Genomic DNA, 25,514 nt, shown 5'->3' with positions numbered 1-25,514 from the left:
TTGCCTCTCTAATGATTTGAAAAATTTCTCTACTTTTTTTCCCCCTACTAAAACCCTATATGGAATCATAGCACAAATATAATTTTCATTGTTCAATTTTCCATTCTGAATGCTCACGTCACTCTATTTGAAAGTGCTTGTCATTCAAGACAAATCTTGGGGTTTAGTGTTAAGTACAAAAATTATTCCTTCCTTTCTACATTTGTGAGGGTTACCATTATTATCTTGGCTTCGACCTTTAAGTGACCTACATATATACTGGAAAGAATAGAGAAAACATTATTTTAAAAATCTTTGCATAACATTTTCTTTGGCAACCTTTATTATTCATAATTTAATTCTGGTATATTTTTTACAGTTTTTTTTCACTGTGTTCATTAAGAGCACAATGCATATTTATTAGCTAGACACTTTTCACAGTCTGCTTTTTTTAATATTTTGTGTCTACCATGGCCTACTTAAGAGGTTATTGACAGTTCTGATATTGTATCCATTTTTTTGAAGAATGTCTTTAAATATATGTTATTTCTTTTTTCCTTATCATTACTTGATATTGCAATGGCCCTGTATTTAAGAGTTTTGATGGAGCATCATTTTTGTGATATCTCTTGGTAATTTTTTTTCCTGTAGACTTCAGATGAATGATTGCCATGATTTCCTATGGAGAAGAGGACATCTAGGAAGGGAAGGGATCTGTCTTTTCTGCTTCTTGTAAATTGGATTTTTTGGTCATTGACATATCTAAGCCAAAATCTTGGTTTTGTGTAATACAATAACATCGTAAATGGGCCAGAGCATATATAACAAGAGAACTACAAAAGTACTGTTTCTTTACCTTACATTAAAAACATTACAGATTAAACAACAATATGTTTTCAAATAATACAACTTAAAAGTTGCCTTTCAACCACTACAATAAATAAATAATCTGTCATATTGAGATCGCCAAAAACAATCTCATGCCTCTTAAATGACAAAACCTTCTGTACTTGTAGCATTTGCTATGTTGGACAGACTGGTCACTCTGAAGAAATTCAACAAAAAGAACATGAAGAAAAAACAGACACATATGTGGGTGGTCTGAAAAGTTCTCAGCCTCGACCATAGATGGCAACACTATCAGAAAGAGATTTTTTTTCTAAGTTGGTACATCTGTCATAAGCATCTCTGGGAAATTGCAAGTCATTCTATCAAGTGGTTTGTTTTATACAGCTGTCTGAAGCAAAAGTGTTGTCTGTATCCCTTGAAATGGATAAAATTGAGTACCATGAGGTTATAAAATCTTTGTAAAAAGAAATTCGTTCGAAGTTCATAAAAGTTCATGGGCACTCTTCTCCTTCGTTTTTGACAATTAAGAAATGGGTTGCCGAATTTAAACGTGGTCGTATCAGCCTCGAAGATGATCCACGTGAAGGATGTCCAAAAAGTGTAATAACACCAGAAATCATTGATCAAGTGCACGATATGGTATACTGGATGACCAGCAAATCAAAGTGCATGAAATTGCTGAAACTATAGGCATTTCAAAAGAACATGTAGGATATATTTTGCATGAAGAATTGCAAATGAAAAGCTTTGCACAAGATGAATGCTGCGATTGCTCACAGCAAATCAAAAACACACTCACATGAAAATCTCTGAACAGTGCTTGGAGCATTTTAACAAGAATAAAACTGATTTTGTCAATCGATTTATTACAATGGATGAGACTTGGATTCACCATTACAAACCAGAATCCAAACAGCAGTCAAAACAGTGGACAGAAGCTGGTTGTTCAGCGCCAATCAGCAGGAAAGATCATGGCATTGGTGTTTTGGGATGCTAAAGGCATTTTGTTTATTAATTATCTTGAAAAGGGTAAAACAATAACTTGGGAATATTATTCCAATCTTTTAACCAGACTAGACAAAAAAATTCATGAGAAAAGATCTGGTTTTCAGAAGAAAAAAATCATCTTTAATCAGGACAATGCACCTGCCCACAAAGGTGTTTTGGCAATGGAAAAATTAAGGGATCTGCACTATGAATAGTTGGAACATCCACCCTACTCCCCAGATTTGGCTCCCTCTGACTTCTACCTCTTCCCAAAACTAAAACTCTTCCTCGCTGGTCAGTATTTTTCTTCGAATCAAGAGGTGATTGCAGCTATAGAGGGGTATTTTGGAGATCTTACTGAGAACCACTACAGGGATGGGATAATGGCACTGGAACATCGCTGGAATAAATGTATTAGTTCATAAGGGAGATTATGTTGAAAAACAAAAATAATTTAGAAATTATGAATTCGTTTTTTCATTGTTAGGCAGAGAACTTTTCCGACCACCCTCATAAATCAGGACTGGCCTTTTTGCACAACCAAAGAAAAACACCAAGTAAACAGGAAATTCCCTAACCTGCCATATGTAAAATTCAACAGTTAAGTACCAGTGGCGGCCAGTGAAAATTTTAAGTGGGGGTGCTGCATATACAAAATTAACAAAAAAAAAACAAAAAACAAAAAAAAAGCATAAGATATCTAAGGGTTGCAGGCTGAGACTTTTGGAGACTGCAAAAAAAAAAATTCTTTTTTTTCCTAATCAGTAAACAATTTATTAATAAATAAATTTACATATTAAAAAATTGCTTTATTAAAAATATTTCACCCTCACCATGAACAAACACCAATAATAAAAGTTTCGTATCTCACAGAAATAACATGCGCAAGCATACGATTTATCTGTAAGAGACACTGCCCAAACGAGCAGTGTCGGAATCACATGTAATGTGCAATCACAAGCACAAATGAATATTTGCAAGTCTAGCTGTTGGCTGAATGTGATAATTCTGACGCTGCGTTAATCGCAGTGCATCTGTTTCGTAATCTAAAGCGTTAATCGAACAATTCCAATTATTAACTATTCAATTAATGTCAAAACATAAGAACATATTGTATTGCATTTATATAATGTTGTAAGCATTGTTATTATTTATAAACACAAACAAAATTTAATTTTTTCATTTTTTCCTTGGGTGTGCTGTAGCACAGTGCTTATGTACGAGCCGCCACTGTTAAGTACATAGATTTAAAGAAGCAAGCAAAATGGTACGATGACCTGCTCAATGTAATAAAAACCAAAGTCTCATCTTTAATCAGTTATAAGCAGTGTATATAAAAGACCTGCATATTAATGAATTAAGATGCAGGTATGAATTATGAGAGAACTTATGTAGCACACTGCAACAATGAGCCATGCATCTAACATCTTGCTACAATTTTCAACTTCTAGTTCAAGTTTAATCTGAATAATAACAGTTGTTATTAATTCAGAAATCGTTTTGTGTATACTTTTTTTTTTTTTTACAAATAGAAATTAGAAGTACACAAAAATGGTGTAAAAAAAACTAGTAATTAAATAATAGTCATAAAAAAATTGCACATGTTATTTGCTAGACACAAAAGCATGGAAATTTCAAGCCTCAGAAACATTAACTCATAAATCCATATTCAATTTGGCAAAATTCCCAAAATGCTTGTAACTCTATGCCTAAATATGTAACTGTGCTTGAATTAGCTTAGAAAGGTATTAAAAGGTCACACTATGAAACTCCACTTGTATTTCATATTAAAATGATGCAACATTATTACTATTATTCACAGTCTTTTTTTTTTTGTCATCATCATATTTTATGCTTATTATTTTTTGATAATGATAACATATATCTGATATCAATATAAAATATGCTAACATTATATTTATATCCAGACACATATAAAGCAGAAGTAAATGTTAACAAGGCCTCACCTCTTGATTCTGATAACATAAGCATATCAGTGCTACACACCCAAACACCTGGTGGAGAGTTGGTCCATACCTATAAAAAATAATTAAATAAATGAAAAATTAATTTGCATTTATACATTGTCATATCAATTTTTTTTAAGAAAAATAAGTATCATCATATCATATGTTCACTGGGCATTCACAGATGCTGTGTGGTCACTCTGATGCTCAGTGATGTGGCACAAGGCCTCATAAGATATCTAAGGGTTGCAGGCTGAGACTTTTGGAGACTGCAGATAAGAGATGCTAATATTTCATGTAGGTAGTATTTGGTATTGTGACCACATTGTAATATAAAGAGTTTATTAAAAATAAACAATTGAAAAACATGACAAGTCGTTTTTATAATCATGAAGCTATATATACTTCTTTAAGACTTTTTTTTTTACCATTTCCAAAGTTCCTAGAATTGATGAGACAGTAGTGGAATTTTTTGGAATTTGGTAATACAGATTGGAATGAAGAGACATTATCCAGGGGCAAAGAATGAATTTCTGGAGTTTTCCAAAGATAACGGGCTATGTTGAGAGCTGTGCTGCTGTGTTATTGAGAGGCTGTGTGGCAGCCACACAAAAACCAACAGCTTGGCTGCACCATGCTGAAATGTGTGTTGCTGATTGGCTTCATGGTCCAGACATATTAGATACATGTAGGTAGTTTTTGGTATTGAGACTACATTGTAATATAAGGAGTTTATTAAAAATAAACAATTGAAAAACCAGACAAGTTTTGTGCATTGTAGGGTTTTTCAATTGTTTATTTTTAATAAACTCTTTATATTACAATGTGGTCACAATACTGAAAACTACCTATAGAATTGTTTAACCACAGAAATCTACATCTACATTAGCTACATTTCTGGCATATCTTAACAGCCAGTATTCTAAAATAAATTTCACCATAGAAAAAGAAAGTAACAAGTCTTCCCTTTTTAGATATACTAGTGACACGATTTCCTAATGGCTCATTATCCTTCTTTATACTGGTAGGTATTTACATAAGCAATCACACCACTACCCTTCCCAACAGTATGGCATCCTCAAAAACTCTTACTCACCAAGTCAGGGCTATTTTTCAAATGACACAGCACTTGAAACTGAGCTTAGGGACTTTCACAACACCTTTTTAGCAAATAGTTACAGCCCATATAAAATATGACATGTATCCCCCATCCCTCCTACACCCAACACACAGGATCACAGCAAAACCATTCCCATTTCATATGTTAAGGGTACATCAGAAAAAATAGCCAAAGTTCTCTGCAAATATAATCTCCATACCACTTTCAAACCTCTCATTCAACTAGCTACATTTATATGTTCTCCTAAAGATCAACTACATCCTCTTGAATATCCAGGAGTGTATAAAGTTCATTGTGCCTGCCAGTTAGTCTACTTTGGACAGACTGGTAGATCAGTTAACATATGCCTTGAACATAAAAATTACACTCAAGATCATCTGTATGGCAAGTTGGGATTAGCACCTTTGCATAAAACCAGATGGAGAAAAACATCTTTATCACATAGAAGTCATTACAGGTCCGAGAGGTAATCCTTAGAATTAACATCAGCTATGAAGCACTCACCCAACCTCAATGAGTATGGGTGCATTAATTTACCAAAGATCTGGGAGACTATCATCTTAAGACCTAATACCCAGACTTCTCTGAATTAACTTTGCAGTTATCTGACCCGTACAGGGTGCCATGGAAGGATATCAGGTGTCAGATACAATTTAAATTGTTTCTACAATTACTTGGTTTAGTGCTGTGTGCCTGTCACAGTTTCATTGTGCTCTGATGACACTGGGTATAAAACCAGTGTCAGTGAGTTTAATAAATGTATTTTTTTCCCTCTTGGTGTTAGTTATACCATTAAGTTTTATTATGGATAATGACCAACACCTAAGCCTTTCTATATAAATTTTAATCTTTAGATTCTGACATCACTTCACAATTCACCAATGTACCTTTGACTTATACAAGTTGCCAAAAGGTGTACCACCTTATTATTAAATTACTCTGGATTTAGAGAAAGATGTTGGAAGTTTTTTCCCACTTGGTTAGACTATAATAAAATGCTTTGCATTATGGGAGCTACTGAGACAAGGAGTGATGAGAGCTTGGTCCACCTTTACCATGAGTCACCTCAGTCCTGAAGATACTTCAGGTGCAAACTTTGTTTGCTTACACTTGGATAAAGGATTAAACTAAATTTATTATTTTGCCTTTATCCTGTTGAGTGCTACCATGTGACCCCTTTATAGGCAATTTGAAAATTCTAATGTGTAACCACTTTCTACTAAATTGTCAGTTATACAAATTGTCACAAGCTGATTTGTCTGAATTTGCAGTTGTAATCTTCAGAAATAGTGTTCATCCTTAGGTTTTAGACACCAGTGTATTTCTTATAATTTTATTTTAAATATACTTGTTTGTATAATTATGGTTGCATATCATGCAGTGTTAATAAACTTTCATTTGCTTCAAACGTTTTATTATCCTTGATAGTTATACTGCAAGTAAAAATGGTAAAAACAAATGTATTTTAAAAAATTTAGTAGCCTTTGAAAGCTTAGGGATAAGTTATTTTCATTTCTCATTATATTTAATTAATATGCTTTTTTGCTTAGCACAGCAGTTTCATGGGATATATTAACTGTGTAAAATAAGGATTTCTGTTCAGATTCTGTTGTTATTATTGACAGAAGGTTAGTACTAAAATGATGGAGCAGTCTCAGAATTAGAAACCAAATGCTCTGACATTCAAGAAGGAACTCAGCCTCGGGGCTCTTTGTAGTCTCCTATTCCAAGCAATGCAGGATAAATCCTAAGTAGTAGTAGCATATGCATGATTGGTTTGAAATATTTTATGGAATTCTGAAGCTATATTACTTAAATAGCTGAAGAAATGCCTTTATAACCTTTTAACAGATGAAAGGGAAAAAAAAAAACTGCATAATTGTTTTTCTGTGGCTCTGGTAATATATAATATTAATTACATAACTAAATGGGGAACAATTTTTAAGTAAAGTGATGTGCCTTTGGAACTAAAAAGAAAGTAATCTAATTTTCTATAGTTTCTGTGCTTTTATATATAGATTCTTGAACTGGTAATATTAATTGGTCAGGTAGAAAAAGGAATTCCAAGGATTGTGATAGGTTCTCTTTTGAGGGTAAGTTCAAGGGGGGGGGTCTCAAATATCCCATCGTCGATAAAATTTTTAGTTTCATTTTATCGGTATTGGCAGTTATCCCATTGACTTTGATGAATTTTTCCAAAATACCGAAAAAAGCTTACAATGAGGAGAGATCTATCCCGATGTAACTGATTACGCAAAAATGAAGGGAATGCTAGATGTAAAATGCTTGGCACATCCACTGATGATATTGCTATTGGATTTCGTTTTTTGTACTAGAAGGAGCAGACTGTGCAGAAGAAACAGATTAAACTCTATAACTCAGCCTAGAACTCCATCCACTTGTGTGCTGTATGCCTCTCATTTATATTTTGAACCTTGATGATGATGTGAAAAAGGATCTTGTAACCCATATCAGATAAAGAGATAGGTCCCATTGATTAAGGTAGGATCTCAATTGGGTTATGTAATGAAAATGGTGTGTGTGTGTGTGTGTGGTTACACATTTGCTAGGAAAGTGAATGTAGAGAGAAAGGAATTAAAGAATATAACAAGAATGGGAAGAATAAAGGATTTCCTTGTCTTACATTTGTTAAAGGTTAGAGTATACTTTTAGCTATCAGAGTCAAGAATAATCCTATATATCAGTCCCAGGTGATATTCTAACTAGAAGAGAGCATCTGAGAACATAGATGTATTTCACATTTTTCAGAAGACAGAAAGTTGAATTACAGGTGATTAAAACAGAGTTCCCATACTACTAATCTATAAAAGAGGGAAATAAAATTGCATGTGAAAATTGGAGAAATTTTCCTCTAAGTGTTCCAGGTAAGATTTATCCAAACATACATAAAAATCGGCCCATCAGAACACACGCAATTTACAGACAAAAATTACTAGTTGTGGTTGTGTTGGAAGTGGGCGGTAGATGGCGTTGATGGAGATGATTCGTAGTAGAGGTTAGGTGTAGAGAGAATTGTAGATGTCCTCCCACGATGAGTCTTCGGACTCCTTGGAGGTATCAGGAATAATAATAATAATAATAATACTTCAGAAGAGTCTAAGAAAATTTGTCGAAGAAAGAAAATTGTTGAGAAGAACAAGCTGTGTTCAGGCTGTTCAGATTTTCACTTTATGACAAACAGTTGAGAAATAATGGGAATATAACAAGGATCTGCATTTTAGTTTTGTAGACTTGGAAAGGTACATGACAAGATGCCAAGAGAAAAAGCTGTTCGAAAACTCCAATCATATGGTGAAAGCAGGACATTATGTTGAGCTAGTTTAAGTTATGTAAATCAGAAATTAGAATTGAATTCATCATATACATGTTTCATTAAATTTGTTATCAAAATTGAAAATGATATCCTCAACTCTTCACTTCACGTCACACAGATGTTATACTCCTAAATAAATTCCAATATAAGTCTGTAGAATTGTTAACTAAACTTATAACTGTAGCCACAAATTTGGTATGAAAATCAGCAATAAGAACACAAAGAATACAAGACTTTGAGAAGATGTAGGAAGGAATATTTAAAACATTTGCTGTATCCTGAATGGAAATCTATAAATGAGGTAAAGCACAATTTTCAGTGAAGATGACAAAATAAAGATGGAAATAGATAGCAGAATAAGTAAAATTAGTACAATGGAGGGTTAATCAAAAAAATTACATGAAATAAGAGAGAAATGAGTCAAAATACTAAACTAACTATACACAAGGTAGTGTTCAAATCAATTTTAAATTACAGATCTGACAGCAGTTCGTTCTTAGAAATAGGAAAGTTCTGAGAAAAATTAGGGGAGTGAATGGGATCAATAGCAAATCACATTAAAAATTATTAGGATATTATATTAGGAAAAGATATTAGGATAGAATGGACATTGTTAGCATTTAGGAATATGTGAGCAGAGCTAATCTCAGGTGATATGATCACTTAAACAGAATGAGATAGGAAAGATTAGCAAAGCATGATGTGTTTTGATGCCAGGATGACAGGAGAAACAACCAGAGGAAGATAAAGAACTAGTTGAATTGATGCAGATTAAAGTGCCTTAGAAATACTGAAGTATATTATTATTATTATTATTCAGGCCTCCAAGGAGTCAAAAGACTCATCGAGGGAGGTCCTTTCTAAGACATAAAGTCTGTCAAGACTCATCGAGGGGAAGTCCCCCCCTGAGAAACACAAAGTTTATCATACCACTCCTTAAACCCACTGACCGTTCTCACTCCCACCACTCCATCAGGCAATGCATTCCACGGCTCAACCACCCTCCACACAAAGAAACCACTCCTTACCCTCTTGCTCACAGTTTCCTTTCGTAACTTCCAGGGATGGCCTCTTGTCATCACTCCTTCCCGCTGATCAACCAAGCGAAAGAACTCCCCAGTGTCAACCCTGTAACCACCTCTCAACAGTTTAAAAGTCTCAATCATATCACCTCTCCTTCTTCTATCCACCAAACTCTGCAGTCCACATTCTCTCAGCCGATCCTCATAACTATCCTTGTACAGTCCTGAAACCATCTTTGTCATCCGTCTTTGTATCCTTTCCACGGTTAATTTATCCCCTTCAAATCCTGGGGACCAAATCTGAGAACAATAGTCCAAGTGTGGTCTGATCAGAGACTTATACAACGGAATGATAACCACACAATTTGAACACAATAATGGAGTCATGTCAAATAACCAGCTAATTTGGCAGAAAACTGTTAATCAGAAGCCAGCAATATTGTAAATTTTTCATGTAGTACTAGTGAAGTATCCTGTACACTTCTTGTGATACAGGATCCTGATTTCCTTCTTCCTGGATATTTTCCACCACTGTTCCATGACTTATTGTCTCATTTAACAAATTTCAAAGTAATTATACAACAGTTATATCATGAAATTGCTATATTCACTTTTATTATCATTGATTCCTGTTGTGATAAACTTTCCTCAATTTCTAAATTTTATTTATTTATTTATTATTATTTTTTTTAAGTAGCCTCATTTAGCCTCAATGAGGCTACTTAAAAAAATATTCTAATGGTTTTTGTTTAGTCACATTTACACAAAATTTCCCTACATTTTTCTCATTATTCTCACCAGCAACATACTGACTTATCAGCAGAAACTTTTTATACAATTTCATTCTTTTATGGTTATCTCTTTACCTTTCTATGTACCACACAGTTCTTATTTTTGTATCTTTGCAGACAATGTCACTATGTTTGCTTAGATGGGTAAATCAACATTTTTCACTTTAATCCCAATAATATTTGCATCTGCAGTACATACACTTCCAAGGTTCTTTTTTTTTTAACATTCTTTTCAAACCTTTAGTGTGTATGTATGTACAGGTAACCCCTCGTATAACGCAGTACTTATACAACATGGTTTTGATATAGCAGGGTCTACAAATTGTAGTAATCCTTTATTTTTTCATATATTTTTCACTGAGCAACTTAAAAATCAAATTTTATCTTCGTTAAATTTGCATTTGTCTGTATTGTGCATGTAGTTATAAGTAGCGAATTTATATTAGGGGAAATACCCTTCAGCACACATGTAAGTCAATTGTTTACAGTAAACAAAGACAACTGAAACTGTCTTCGTTTTATGCCAGGAAAGTGCATTAAAAAACATCATCATCATCATCATCACATATCAAGGATTTAGGCCTAGTATGGCCTGTTCCAGCCTTAGAAGTCATCGTTGAATCGTTTAAGAGGACGTCCTGGTTTTCTTTTTCCTAATGGCTTGTACTTTAAGGCCTGTTTTGGTAATCTTTCTGTTTTCATTCTTTGAACGTGTTCCATCCATCTATGTTTATATTTTTTAATTTTTTCAATTACTGGTTCTTGGTTTAATTATTTCATAATATCTTCGTTTCTTTTGTGATCAAATAGGGTATACTTTGCAGTTTTTCTCATAAACTTCATTTCTGCTGTGTTAATCTTTGCTTGACTTTTTGTTTTATTGTCCAGATTTCGCTTCCATACATTAAGACTGGTAGGGCTAATGTATTGAATACTTTTAGCCTGGTTTGTTTTTGAACTAGGTTTGGTTTAAATATAGAGTTATTTACTCCTGTTATTTTTAAATATTCTGCAATTTTTATGTTTATATCTTTTTCATTTTCATAAGTGATCATACATCCTAGGTAGTTAAATGAATTCACCTGTTCTAAGATCTTGTTCTCTAATACTATTTTAGTTCTTGCTGGATCTTGTCCTTTAAAGGCCATAGTTTTTGATTTTTCCGTTGATATTATCATACCATAATCTTTGGATATCTCATTTATTTTTAAAACAGCTTTCTGTAAGTTATCTTCAGAATTTGTAATTATTATTTGGTCGTCTGCAAAGAGGAGAGTGTTTAAGTTAACTGTAGGTGAAAGTTTAATTCTTTGATGTAAATTTTTACTCCATTTTATTATTATTTCATTTAAGTAGATATTAAAAAGAGTTGCTGAGAGGGGACATCCCTGTCAGACCTCTTGGTTTATCTCTCTTGTATATGATAGCTCATGATTTAATCTTATTTGTATTTGATTATTTTCATATATACTTGTGACAGCTTTTAGGATATTATTTGGTATTTGTCTTTCTTTTAATATGTTAAATAATATGTTTCTTTTAACTTTGTCAAATGCTTTTTCAAAGTCAATAAATGCAATATGTGTTTCTAAATTATATTCTCTTCTTTTCTCTATTATTAATTTTAGGCAGAAGGCTGGGTCTATACATGATCGTCCTTTTCTAAATCCATTTTGTACCGCTAGAATAAAGTTTTCGGAATATTTCATTAGTTTGTTATTTAAGATTCTGCTGTATATTTTGTAACATGAATTTAGTATACTGATACCTCTATAGTTTTTAGGGTCATCTCTATTACCTTTCTTAAAGATAAGCTTTTTTCCATTCTATTGGGGGGATACCAGTTGAGTAAATTTTATTTAAAAATAACAAGAGTCTTCCTTTGAATCTTGTTCCTGAGTATTTATATAGTTCTGAACCTAGCTTATCTTCTCCAGGTGATTTTCCGTTTCTTGTTTCTTTCAGGCTGATTTCTAATTCTTCTTCAGTTATTTCCTTTTCATTTTCGTTAATTGTTTGCCAGTAGTCTTTTTTAAAATATTTGTCTGTCCACAGTTCTGTGTAGTAATTTAGAAATTCTTCTAATTTCAATTCAGTGTTTAATTTTATGTTTTCTTTGGTATCTGCACTTAATTGTTTCAAAATCTTATATACATTGGGTCTTATTTTATATAAATCATGTTCTAAATTAGAAACAAATTTATTCCATGATTCTCTATGTCTTTTTCTGACTTCTCTTTTAGTTATGGCTCTTATTCTTTTATATTCTATTTCATCTTCTAATCTTTTACTGCTTAACCATTTGTGATAGGCTTCTTTTTTCTTTTTGATTATTTCTTTGATTGTATCATCCCAGATCTTCAGTTTTTTTCTTTTATTGAATTTTTTGGTCTTTCCTAAGCTTTCACTTGCTGCTGCATTTAGTATCGTTTTTATATTAAGCCATTCTATTTCTATTTCTTCATTTTGTTTTATTTTATCTAGATACTGGTTAATTCTTTGTTCATATAGCCATTGTACATTTGTGTCATTCAATAGTCTAGTTTTATAAACAAATGTTTCAATTTTTCTTTCTGTTCTTGTTACTTGTAGCCATTTAGGTGGTAATCTTAATTTTATTTTAACAAGGAAGTGATCACTGCTTATTTCATATCATCTGTGAACTCTAACATCTAGTGAAAATTTTGATGTTTTTTCATTTAATATGAAGTAATCTAATATTGATTTCCATCCTCTTGCTGCCCAAGTATATTTATGTATGTCTTTATGTTTATAGAAGGAATTCATTATTTTTAGGTTATTATAAACTACAAAGTCAATCAATTTTTACCATTTCTGTTTAGAGTGTGTTCTCCATGTATTCCTATATTATTATTAATTTTCGTGTTTCCAATTCTTGCATTTAAGTCTCCTGCTAAAATTATGTAATCATTTTTATTTATTTTATTATATATGTGTTGTAGCTGATTATAAAAATCAATATTATCCTGTTCTCTTCCTTCTTCTGGGGCATATAAACCAATTATTGTTAAATAGCCTCTATCTATTTTTATTCTAGCTTCTATTATTCTTTCATTCCATAATTTATAATGTTTTAACTGTTTTGAAAGGGAGTTATGAATCCAAATCATGACTCCTGCTTGTGCTCTTTGGTCTCTGTCGACTCCACTGAGACAAAGACAAAAGACAAAGATTATTCAATTTAGTCAGGGAATCTTGCAGAGTTGTAGTGGATTTAATTAGAAGTATAACATCGTCCACATAAAACAAAGAGCTGGCATTAACATCTCCATGCATTTTTGGAAATTATGGAGACAACTACCGTGTTTGAATAAAAACTTTAGTTTACTATTACTAAAATTTTACAATTCGACGTTTCGACCTTTATGTTAAGGTCATCTTCTGGAGCATACAAATATACACAGGAAACAAGCTATACTACAATCATACTGGTTCGTTAAAGACACTGACTAACCGCTACCACAATTGTTGGCCTGACCTCTGGTGGGAAAAAAAAAAAAAAAAAAAAAAAATTGTACATCAGCGCTAAAGTCCTATTATTTGTGTTGTCTACTATATACATATATTAACATTATATTAACATCATTCCAGCCAGTTGGAGTGGAATGGTTTCTAATAATAGCAGATTGGCTAGAGTCCTGACTTGTGTTGAATCTTTCAAATTAGGTTGGCTGAATGTGTGCCATCCAGATGCTTGGAATTTTCATACCATCTTTATTGTTGATATTTGGGTGGTTTATCAGGATTTCGCAGGATTCTTTAAATTTTCTTTCGTACCATGTTTTTGTACGGTGTAAGGAGCAGGTGCTTTTCCAGTTGATTTGGTGTAAGGTGTTGAGTGCGTGGTCTGAGAGGCCTGCTTCACCATAATGGTTATATTTAATGTGTCTAATGTGTTCTTTTTTGCGTATAGGGATTGTCCGTCCTGTTTCACCAATGTACGGTAAGTTACAGGTGCAGCGGATGCAATAGACTCCAGGATGAGCTAATGGGAGGAGAGGGTCCTTAGAGGAGCTGAATATAGTTTTAAGTTTAGTGGGTGGTTTAAAGGTGGCATTAAGGTTATAATGTTGTAGGATTCTGTTGATTTTTTCTGATAACCCTTTAATGTATGGGATGGCTATGGTTTTACTGTAGTCTAGATTCGTTTTTGTTGTGGTTTTATAGAGTATTTTATTGACAGTATTTTTGTTATAGCCATTGTTTATGAATGTGTCACTAATGATTTTTAGTTCTTGTTTTAGGGCCTGCTGGTTAGAGAAAATAGTTGTGGCTCTGTTTTTAAGGGTGTTTATGACTCCATATTTTTGCCCATGGCCGTACCTTCCTTTTGTAGGTAGAATTTGTTTTGCCACACGAAGGTACGGCCATGGGCTCACCATTATCTCCCCCAATCGCGAACTTCTACATGGAAACCTTTGAGCAAAGGGCTCTTGATTCCGCCACGCTTCGACCGACAATCTGGCTCAGATACGTTGACGACGTGTTCGCGATCTGGCCGCACGGTCGACAAACGCTAAACACATTCCTCAGCCACCTAAACAAACAACACGAACGCATACAATTTACCATCGAAATCGAAAACCAAAATTCGCTCCCGTTCCTAGACACACTAGTTACACGTCTTCCTTCAGGCAATCTATCCTTCACAGTCTACCGAAAACCTACACACACGGGCCAATACATACATGCGAATTCATATCACCACCCAGCACAAAAATATGGAGTCATAAACACCCTTAAAAACAGAGCCACAACTATTTGCTCTAACCAGCAGGCCCTAAAACAAGAACTAAAAATCATTAGTGACACATTCATAAACAATGGCTATAACAAAAATACTGTCAATAAAATACTCTATAAAACCACAACAAAAACGAATCTAGACTACAGTAAAACCATAGCCATCCCATACATTAAAGGGTTATCAGAAAAAATCAACAGAATCCTACAACATTATAACCTTAATGCCACCTTTAAACCACCCACTAAACTTAAAACCATATTCAGCTCCTCTAAGGACCCTCTCCTCCCATTAGCACATCCTGGAGTCTATTGCATCCGCTGCACCTGTAACTTACCGTACATTGGTGAAACAGGACGGACAATCCCTATACGCAAAAAAGAACACATTAGACACATTAAATATAACCATTATGGTGAAGCAGGCCTCTCAGACCACGCACTCAACACCTTACACCAAATCAACTGGAAAAGCACCTGCTCCTTACACCGTACAAAAACATGGTACGAAAGAAAATTTAAAGAATCCTGCGAAATCCTGATAAACCACCCAAATATCAACAATAAAGATGGTATGAAAATTCCAAGGATCTGGATGGCACACATTCAGCCAACCTAATTTGAAAGATTCAACACAAGTCAGGACTCTAGCCAATCTGCTATTATTAGAAACTATTCCACTCCAACTGGCTGGAATGATGTTAATATAATGTTAATATATGTATATAGTAGACAACACAAATAATAGGACTTTAGCGCTGATGTACAATTTTTTTTTTTTTTTTTTTTCCCCACCAGAGGTCAGGCCAACAATTGTGGTAGCGGTTAGTCAGTGTCTTTAACGAACCAGTATGATTGTAGTATAGCTTGTTTCCTGTGTATATTTGTACGCTCCAGAAGATGACCTTAACATAAAGGTCGAAACGTCGAATTGTAAAATTTTAGTAATAGTAAACTAAAGTTTTTATTCAAACACGGTAGTTGTCTCCATAATTTCCAAAAATGCATTCGGATCACCGTGCAAGCCTAAAAGAAAGGATTAACATCTCCAATTTTGATATCAGGTTTAATACCACCTTCCTTCATAATGTGGTCCATATAGATAATAAATAACAGAGGGGTGTGAGAGAGAGGATAATGCACATCCCTCTCTCACACCAGATTTAACATTAAACCACCTTCCTGTACTTCCTTCAATTCTAACTGATGATTTACAACTGAAATAAAGAATAAGTATTGCTTGATATAATGCCCCACTGACACCATATAACTGTAACGTATTGAATAGCTTCTCTCTTGGCACCTTGTCATATGCCCTTTCCAGGTCGACAAAACTTAAATACAGATCTTTGTTATATTCCCATAATTTTTCAACTATTTGTCATAAATTGATGATATGATCCTGACAGCCTCTATTTGGCTTGAATGCAGCTTGTTCTCCACCAAGCTTTTCTTCCACAATCTTTCTCAAACATTTCTGAAGTATACTTGCAAAAATCTTACGAGGAACAATCGGTAGGGGATTTACCTCTATAATTCTCACATTCTGTTTTATTTCCCTTTTTATATATGGGTACTATGAGAGCTCTACTGCAATCATCAGGAATTCGTCCCTCTGTCCAGGCATTCTGAACTATGCAGTGCAGCCACTGTAAGACTTTTATACCACCATACTTCAGCATTTCTGGTCAAATCCATCTACTCCTGCTGCCTTTCCACATTTCAAGCCTTTGATTGCTTTTTCTACGTCAAGTATGGATATGTATTCCTGACTGCATGGCTGGTCACTGTTTTTACCACTGTGCTGTCATCACTGCTTATTTCATTTAGCAACTTTTCGAAGTAATTACTCCATACTTCAAGGATATCTTTTTCTCCTGTTTTCATGTCACCTTTATCATCTTTAATTCATTTTACAGCACTCTTTCCTCCATTTCTAAGCATCTTCAACAGCCTCCAGAATATTTTGCCACCTTCTTGATATTTATTTTCTATGTTCTTGCCAAAGCCTTCCCATGACTTTTGTTTAGCTAGTTTTACACAATGTTTAGCTTTCTTACATTTGTCTCTGTATTCTCTAAGAGCACAAGCTGACTTATTTGACAGGAACTTTTGATATGATTTCTTCTGATTTGATTTGATTTCTTCTGATCAGATTTGTTCCTGTGTCCACCAGGGAGTTCTGATGTTTTTATCCTTGCAGACAACCTCACCACATGCCTCTCTGGCAGAATCAATCAATGTTTTCTTCAGAGTTTGACACTGAATCTCCAAGGTTTGATTCCTGTTCTCAAATGCTTTAATTTTTTTTCAATAATCTTTCTGTATTTTAGTCTACAGTTCACATCTGAGAGCTTCTCAACTTTTATTCGCTTTAAAACTTTCTTACATGTTATTCTTTTCAATATGAAATTCAGTTTTATCCTGCTCAAGACTAAATAGTGATCGCTTCCAATTTCAAATCCTCTGTACACTCTGGTGTCCTGCACCAGGGAAAAAACATCACTATCAACAATAACATAGTCAATGAGACTTTTCTTATTCCTTACCTCTTCTCTCTCTGTGAATTTGTGCACATTTTTATGTTGGAACATGGTGTTAGTAATAACCAGTCCATGTCCTGAGCAGAAATCCAACCGGTATTTGCCAATATTATTAGCTTTGCTCTTTTCTCCAAATTTTCCCAAAATATGTTTGTATATCTGACAATCAATTCCTACTCTGCTATTCAGATCTCCAACAAGGATCACCTTTTTCTTTTTCATTGTGTCAGTTGCTTTTTCTAAAGCATCAAAAAATTCCTCCACTTCTACCTTAGTAGAACCTTCTGTGGGACCATAGGCACAAATAAGTCTCATTGTCCAGTTCTCCATTCTCATATTTGCCCAGATCACTCTACTTGAGAGTGCCCACCATTCAAGAAGATTAGCTTCGTATTTTGTGTTGAATACTATGGCTACTCCTTCTTTTCCTTGATTGTCATTGCCTGAATATAACATTTTGTATTTATTGCTCAGAAAGATCTCACCAGTTTCTGTCTTTTTTGTTTAAGTCACCCCTATTATGTCGATCTGGTACTTGGTACTGGTCTAATTCCTCAGCTAGCTCCATTTCTTTGCCATTCAGGCTTCTTATGTTGATAGTACCGATCTTTACCTCTGGTGATGTTGAGTTGGAGTGTGTTTTCAGATTTGTTCCAGTAGCTGACTTTTTGCTGTTCACCCTGGTTCCCTGGCGAAAACAATAGGGGCTTTGTTTAACCGGGCGATGCCTCAGCCGACATGAAATTTTGTCATATTGTACCATCATTCTGTATTTTGGTTTAAGCCAATAAGAATACAATTTGGTCGGTTAAATCTCAAATTACCAGCCCAACAACATGCTCGTTCATTCAATATCCAGGTAGATAACCAACAGGTGCACCACGTGAAGGTGAGATTGAACATTAGGTCTGAAGCCCTGGTCAGTTCTACACATTCCTTTTAAATGATCCCTTAATTAATTAAAGTTATTTATTATCTTTTTGTTTTGTTTTTATGTCAATTCTGCCCATAAAAGGTTGAAAACATATACTACATTAGTACAGCAGATGAGCTATGAGTCAGAGAATCTGGAAATCCTTACTGTACAAACAAAACATGGAAATTTTTTCCAGCCACTTCATGCCTTCAATAAGCGAGGTTGTGATGCTCTCACACTGGGTGATGAAATTCATCTATTACCTAAAAATACATATCAATTTCAAAGTAGAATTTGAACTAAAAGCCTATTAGTTGTATAGTAGATATAATATCCAACCAGGCACAATTCCTGGTAAAATCAATATTATGTTGCAAAATGTCAAAATTCATTGTTAAAATTTAGTTTTCTGAAAGTCCATTTAATAAATACAGAGACTGAACTTCATGCATTGTGCATTGTTCATCCCACAATGTTTAAACGTCTTGATGATGCCAGAGTAAATTAATTCTCGTGTTAAAGTGTAATGAAGTAAAAACAGAACACAGAAAGAATTAAACAAAGGTTTAACCCTTTCGCAACCATGGGGCATATGTGTCCCCACATAAAATCTTGATTGTGTACGTAAACCAAAATATCAATATTTTTTTCCAGCAAATGTAATCTTGAACGTATTTTTGATAATTTTATTACTGGACCCTACATTAGTGCCACCTGTCAAAAGAAAGTTTCGCGGCAAATCGTACGTTCAGAGCGTGGCGTATTCAGAACTTTTCATAAATGTTTCTGCATAGAATATTGTTTGTTATATGTTTATGGTGTAATATTTTCATTTGATGGTAAGTAAATAATAGTATTATTATGTTTTTCAATAAAATTTTGAAATAATATTTCATAAAAACTTGTAAAAACATAAAGGAACACCGTTGTCCCTGTGGATGTAAAGGGGCGCATTTTACAAGTAAATTACTTGTTGTTGTTGTAATCAGTGCTTTTTTATTTATTTAACCCACTTTTGTATTTTATTTGTCTTTTTATCATTACAGACATGTCAAGAAAAGGGTGTAAGCAGTTTGAACTGAAAGATAAGGAAATTTTGCAGTTAGTAGCAGAAAATAGCGATGATGAAGATGAGCTAGAACTCGATGAGGAAGACCAGGTATTTATAACTTAGGATGCGGATGTAGGGATTTCTATGGCTGAAATTGAAGACCTGGCACAAAAAAAGTTGGAATTATCAGCAACAGAACCTGAAACAGAAAATAGACTGCAAATAAGTGGCCCTACATTCATATGAAAAAAATACATACGTACCAAATAGCTTCCCTGATGTTGATTATATCTTCGGAGAAGTTCAGATTTGCAGAAACAGAGATGAAGATTAATTATTGATGCCCATTAAAATTTTTTGACTACTAACTTCGAAGATTTAGTTAGAAAAATAAGAGTTGAATCTATATGGAATACACAGTCGATGATGATGAAATGAAAAGCCTATCTCAGTATGAATTTGGTGATGGGATATCATGTTTTCCCATCATTGAGAGATTACTGGTTTACTGATCCAGATATGGGCATTCCCTACATTGCAAATGTAATGCCTAGAAATAGGTTTGAAATATCCACAAAAACTTACACTTTCCACTGACGAGCATATGATAAAATTCAAGGAGTACAATATTATGAAACCGTATATCAGAAATAAACCTATAAGATGGGGTTTCAAAATGAGGTGCAGAACTGATGCTAAAACAGGCTATTTGTTTGAATTCGATCTGTACATGGGAAAAAAATCATCAGAAACTGAACATGGGTTAGGCGAATCAGTAGTGCTGGAGCTTACAAAAGCCATTGAAGGCTTAGGTTGTGAGGTGTACTTCGATAACGTTTTTAACTCATCCATGCTGCAATACGAGTTGAAAAACCGAAACACCAAGGCATTTGGGACTGTCCGCCCTAACCGAAAGCATCTTCCGAAATCTGCACCATCAGATAAACATATGAATCGAGGAGATATTTATACTGAAAGTTTCGATGATACATCATATGTAAAGTGGATGGACAACAAGTCAGTACATCTTTTGACAAACTTTATATTGCCTATTTTCGTCCACTGTGAAGAGGTGAAAGGCAGGATCTGATGAAAAGATTGACATAAAGTGCCCTGAAATTGTCATAAAGTACAACAAAAATATGGGCGGTGTCAACCTTATGGATGAGTGCAAGGTGTGTTATGAATTGGATCATAAATCAAAGATAAATGTGGGCCCTTTACTATTCTGCCTTGAGTACAGAAAGATCATAGCTTGATATTTGATTGACGATTTCTCTTCAAGGAAGAGGGCCATATCTACGACAGTGACAAGTACAAAACGTATATTTCTGAAACGTTCAATGCCTTCACATCCCATGGTGAAATCGAATACACGTAAAATATATGTAATTTGCACTACATGTAATGTTCACCTATGCTATACAAACAACAGAAATTGCTTTGCTGAATACCATAACTAAAAGACTTTATTTGCTCATTTTTATTTATTTACAATTATAGTGTTAATCTTTTTTTATGTCCATCGTTGTTTTTTGTTGATTTATGTTTAGTAAAATGTAGTTGAATCCAATACATAAATGTTAGTAATTTTAATTTATTTGCAACCCTTTACGTCCATTGGGATACGTGTGTCCCATGAAATTCTATAAAACCTAAGATTTTTTCCTACATAATGATGATGTTTTATATTAAATAGATATCTAATAAAGTCATTATACCTAAAAACTTTGTATTACTTCATAATGTAAAAATTCGATGTAGCTTAAAAATATCAAAGCGCTTTACATCGATTTTTTACATAGGTCAAGTCCCATGAGAATGTTATAAAAATAACTTGTTTGTCTCTGTATATTTTGTACTATTTTTGTAAATAACCCTTTGGAAGTTAACTGTATATACTCCTTTAATAAGAATATTTCAGAGTGTTAAAAAATAAGGCAATGTTTTGCTGCCAGAACTTTATGTAATAGATCTACATGGTGGCATAAGAGAGGTTGTTTATGAAATTTTTTGTGTATGTGAAAGGTTTACAAGCTCTGCACGTAAACACCTCCGAAGTCAGTCAGAAAGGTTCAAACAACTTTCCAATGGCTGGCAACTTACAATCAAAAGAAAGCGGAGGAGAACAAAAAGCAGATCGAACTTGAAAGAAGATGAAAGTCATGCCGAGTTCTTTGGGGGTTACAAACTTCATGCAAGGTCTCAGAGAAGGAATAATAAAAAGGGATACAGAGCCAAGCATAGGGAACTTCTCGGTTCGAGAGGTCACTAGAGAGAGAGGGTTTTCAGAGGCCGCAGATGGAGCTCCCCGCTTCCAAGAGTTGTCAGAGAGGGGCTTCCCGGTTCTAGTCTAGAGAGAGAGAGAGATTCGAGTTGCCAAAAGGAGAAGTTCCAATTGCCGGAGAAAAGCTTCCAGGCCAGAGAGGGATCCTGGTTGACAACTGGCAGCAATTACAGTTTCTTGGGGGCGGGAGTTAAAGCTACTTGAGATGGCACTCGTCCAGGCATTTTCGGCAAGCCAAAGCAGAGGAGAAAAGGCGATGTAAATTACCTGAAGCAGCTTAACTCGAAAGTTTTTCTCTTCGCTGTGGGAGAACAACATTTTGCCGGACCTGTATGAGTACCACAGGTACTCAGCCCGCTATTTTTCCGATGAGATACTACTGAAGCCAAATTTCCTGAAGGAAGCTCAAGATCTGAAATGAAAGAATTGCCATAGAACTTTTGGTGAAAGACTTTTCACTGCATGTGCGATACAGAGCCTTTGTAAGTTACACTTTTGTATATTCCCTCTTATAGTTGTTATAGAAGGACATTTAAGATTTTTGTTTAATAGTGGTAAGAAGTGTCCTTAAGAGAGTCAACTGGCATGTTGGAAATTGATATCCAAGTTGTAAAAATAACTCTAACCTCTTTGCAAGTAAATTAGGAGTTTAATAAGTTGAATTTGTAAGCAGAGAATTAATAGGTTTTTGAGTTAAAGAGATTAATTAATGTTGAAGTAGAAAGGTTCTAATTTGTGCTAAAGAATTTTTATAGATGGATAGAAAAAGCAATCTCCCTATTGTTTAATTCATGTATATTTCATACTAATGTAAATAAAATGTGTTTTGAATTTTTTTGTTAAAGGAGTGCTGCCTGATTGTTTATTTTTACAACTGCACTGTTCCTAAATAAATCGGACTTGTGAGCAGGAAACTCAGTGAGATAGCCGAAGCATAAAGTTAAGTAAAAGAATAGACCACGACTGTTTGTGTAAAGTTTTATTGAACGAATTGTGTTAGAGAGAAAAATCTGCCAGCCGTATTATTGAGTTTTATGCTAATTAAATTATATTAGTGGCGCAGTCTAAATTAAATGAATTTTCTAGTATCTTAGGCATAATACTAGTGCGAAGGGTAGATAAACATAGTATGTAATAACATAAGCAAGAAAGATTCAGAGAGAGAAAGTATGCACAGCTAATTAGAATAAAAATAAAAAGATATTACATATATAAGAAAATAAACCAAGAGATAATACAAATAATATTGGAAAACAACACACTTCATTACAATAAGTCCTTCTGGTCCTGAAAGGGTTAATGGTTCCAGTGTTTTGTCTGTCACAAAGGCATCACTGGGGATATGAGAACTGTAATGACACAAAAACACGCACACACAAAAAAGTAGAAGATATTTGATTTCAAGTCTGAAGTCCTAAGAAAAGTGCCTTCCGTGGATGCAAGTAAAGAGCCTTGACTGTTTGGCAGAAGGACTAAGAATTACTGTTTCCCAATACTTAGGAAGTTTTACACAATCATATATTTATTAAGATTGGGTCAGTTGTTTTAAAAATGCTACTAATTCAAAAGTCTTTCATTTTGTATTTGCTGCAGTGGAACATAGTAGTCTTTTCTGTTTGATTCTGTGCCTTGGACACCTTACACAGAATCAAACAGAAAAGGCTATGTTGACTATGATAGTCAGCTAGACATGACAGATCATAGTTGTTGCATGAATATAGTTCTTGTGTTCTTCAAGACAGATATCTTTTTCTTGCAACCTCTTCTCTCTTACACTTGAGAGAAGCAGGAGCTGATCTTTAGGAGAATGAATAAAGAGAGCTAGCTTCAAACAGGACTTGAAAGCAGTTAGATTGCATTTCTTTTAAGTTCGCTATTTTTTTCTGAATTCTGAAGTGACCCAGATACAGACTAGTAATGACATTACTATAATCTGTAAGTTTAGAGGGATGTGAGATGCAGGGGACAAAAGGTAATCTGTTAATTAGCATTATAACCAATGTATAGGCAGGTGTACTAAATAAAGGAGAATTCAGCTGTGAGCCTAGTTGGAACAGATGTTTGTGGCTCTGTTAGAGTTTTTATACACATTACTATTTAATTTCATGGCCTAACCAGAATAAAGTAGGGTGGGTGCCTTACACTGGATAAGTAAAAATTAACATGAGTTATGTATAATAACATTTTCATGTACCTGCTGCCACTACCAGTATATCTACTAAATCAATTTCAATGCTTGTGACTTCAAACATTTTTGCCACTAAAAAACATCTCGGGCGTGCAATGCTCATCCACCAAATAGCAATATTGATATATTTTTTCATTTATTACTGTTAAAGACTCCCCTAATTGTTTCTAGACTTGTGATTCCTAAAAGTAAACACAATATATTAATGCTTCATGAAGAGGACTTTTTTGGCATGTAAATAATTCATCACATTAGTGTTAATAGCCAGATGCTTTCATACACTTTCAAAAAGATATACAGATGATGCTGTGGGTCATTCTTAGCGAAAGCAAATTTGTTTTCTATGTTTGCTTATAACTAGAATGAATTGATAACTCCCTGCTTAGAAGGCGAGGTTGAATGAGCTCTGAAACAATACCATCTGTGAGAGGCTGTGATTGGTTATTGTGTCAACCAATCCAGTTGAATGTTGTCATGAGTTGTTTTCAGAGTTTCATCTGTTTCGCATGCATGAAGTGTAAACTAACATGGTGGGCAAGTTTTTAATATTTTCATTAAATTTATACCTTTTTGTCCATATTTACAATGGGAAACAGTATTGTAGTCCAAGGATGTTGTAAGCCTCTACCAAATTTTACACTTTTTGAATAATTCAAATGGTGGTTCAATTCAAAGGGGTACTTAAGGGTCAAAGCTGTATAACTGAGAAGACCCCTCCACATAGCCTTTAAAGGAATGCGGAGAACTGAACAGGGTGATCTAATGTCCAATCCTCACCTTCTCGTGGTGCACCCTGTTGGGTATCTACCTGGATACTGAACGAACGAGGATTGGCTGGCAATTTGGGATTTAGCCGACCAAATTGTATTCTTATTGGTTAAACCAAAATAAAAATGATGGTACGACATGACAAAATTTCATGCCGGCTGGGGCGTCACCCAGTTAAACTAGGCCCCTGTTGTTTTCACCAGGGAACCAGGGCAAACAGCGAAAAGTCAGCTACTGGATCAAATCTGAAAACAAACCCCAACTAATCGGTACTATCAACATAGTACCGATTAGCCTGAATGGCAAAGAAATGGAACTAACTGAGGAATTAGATAAGTACCAGATCAACATATAGGGGTGACTGAAACAAAAAAGACAAAAACTGGTGAGATCTTTCTGAGCAATAAATACAAAATGTTATATTCAGGCAATGACAATCAAGGAAAAGAAGGAGTAGCCATAGTATTCAACACAAAATACAAGGCTAATCTTCTTGAATGGCAGTCAGTCTCAAGTAGAGTAATGTGGACAAATATGAGAATGGTGAACTGGACAATGAGACTTATTTGTGCCTATGGCCCCACAGAAGGTTCTACTAAGGTAAAAGTGGAGGAATTTTTTGAGGCTTTAGAAAAAGCAATTGACACAATGAAAAAGGAAAAGTTGGTCCTTGTTGGGGATCTAAATAGCAGAGTAGGAAATGATTGAGAGATACAAAAATATTTTGAGAAAATTTGGAGAAAAGAGCAAAGCTAACAATAATGACAGATATCTGTTGGATTTCTGCTCAGGACATGGACTGGTTATTACTAACACCATGTTCCAACATAAAAATGTGCACAAATTCACATGGAGAGAAGAGGCAAAGAATAAGAAAAGTCTCATTGACTATGTTATTGTTGATAGTGATGTTTTCTCCCTGGTGCAGGACACCAGAATGTACAGAGG

The 25,514-nt window shown here is 34.4% G+C and overlaps 1 protein-coding gene across 5 annotated transcripts in view; it reads right to left on the bottom strand.

Annotated features, from left to right (window-relative positions):
- LOC150103432 (L-fucose kinase-like) overlaps positions 1–25,514 on the bottom strand; it is a 455,316-nt gene that overhangs the window by 360,386 nt on the left and 69,416 nt on the right. For all 5 annotated transcript variants that reach the window (XM_090397435.1, XM_090397431.1, XM_090397433.1 and 2 more), the window contains one exon: positions 3,783–3,852. In XM_090397435.1, coding sequence (XP_090253561.1) covers positions 3,783–3,852 — 70 coding nt within the window. The remainder of the gene's footprint in view (positions 1–3,782; positions 3,853–25,514) is intronic.

The sequence above is a fragment of the Typopeltis vanoorti genome, chromosome 9 (assembly GCF_054136105.1).
Source record: "Typopeltis vanoorti isolate ZY-2024b chromosome 9, IOZ_Tvanoo_1.0, whole genome shotgun sequence".
Lineage (NCBI taxonomy): Eukaryota > Metazoa > Arthropoda > Arachnida > Uropygi > Thelyphonidae > Typopeltis > Typopeltis vanoorti.
Note: the sequence above shows the minus strand (reverse complement) of the source record. Positions and strands in the feature narration are given on the sequence as shown.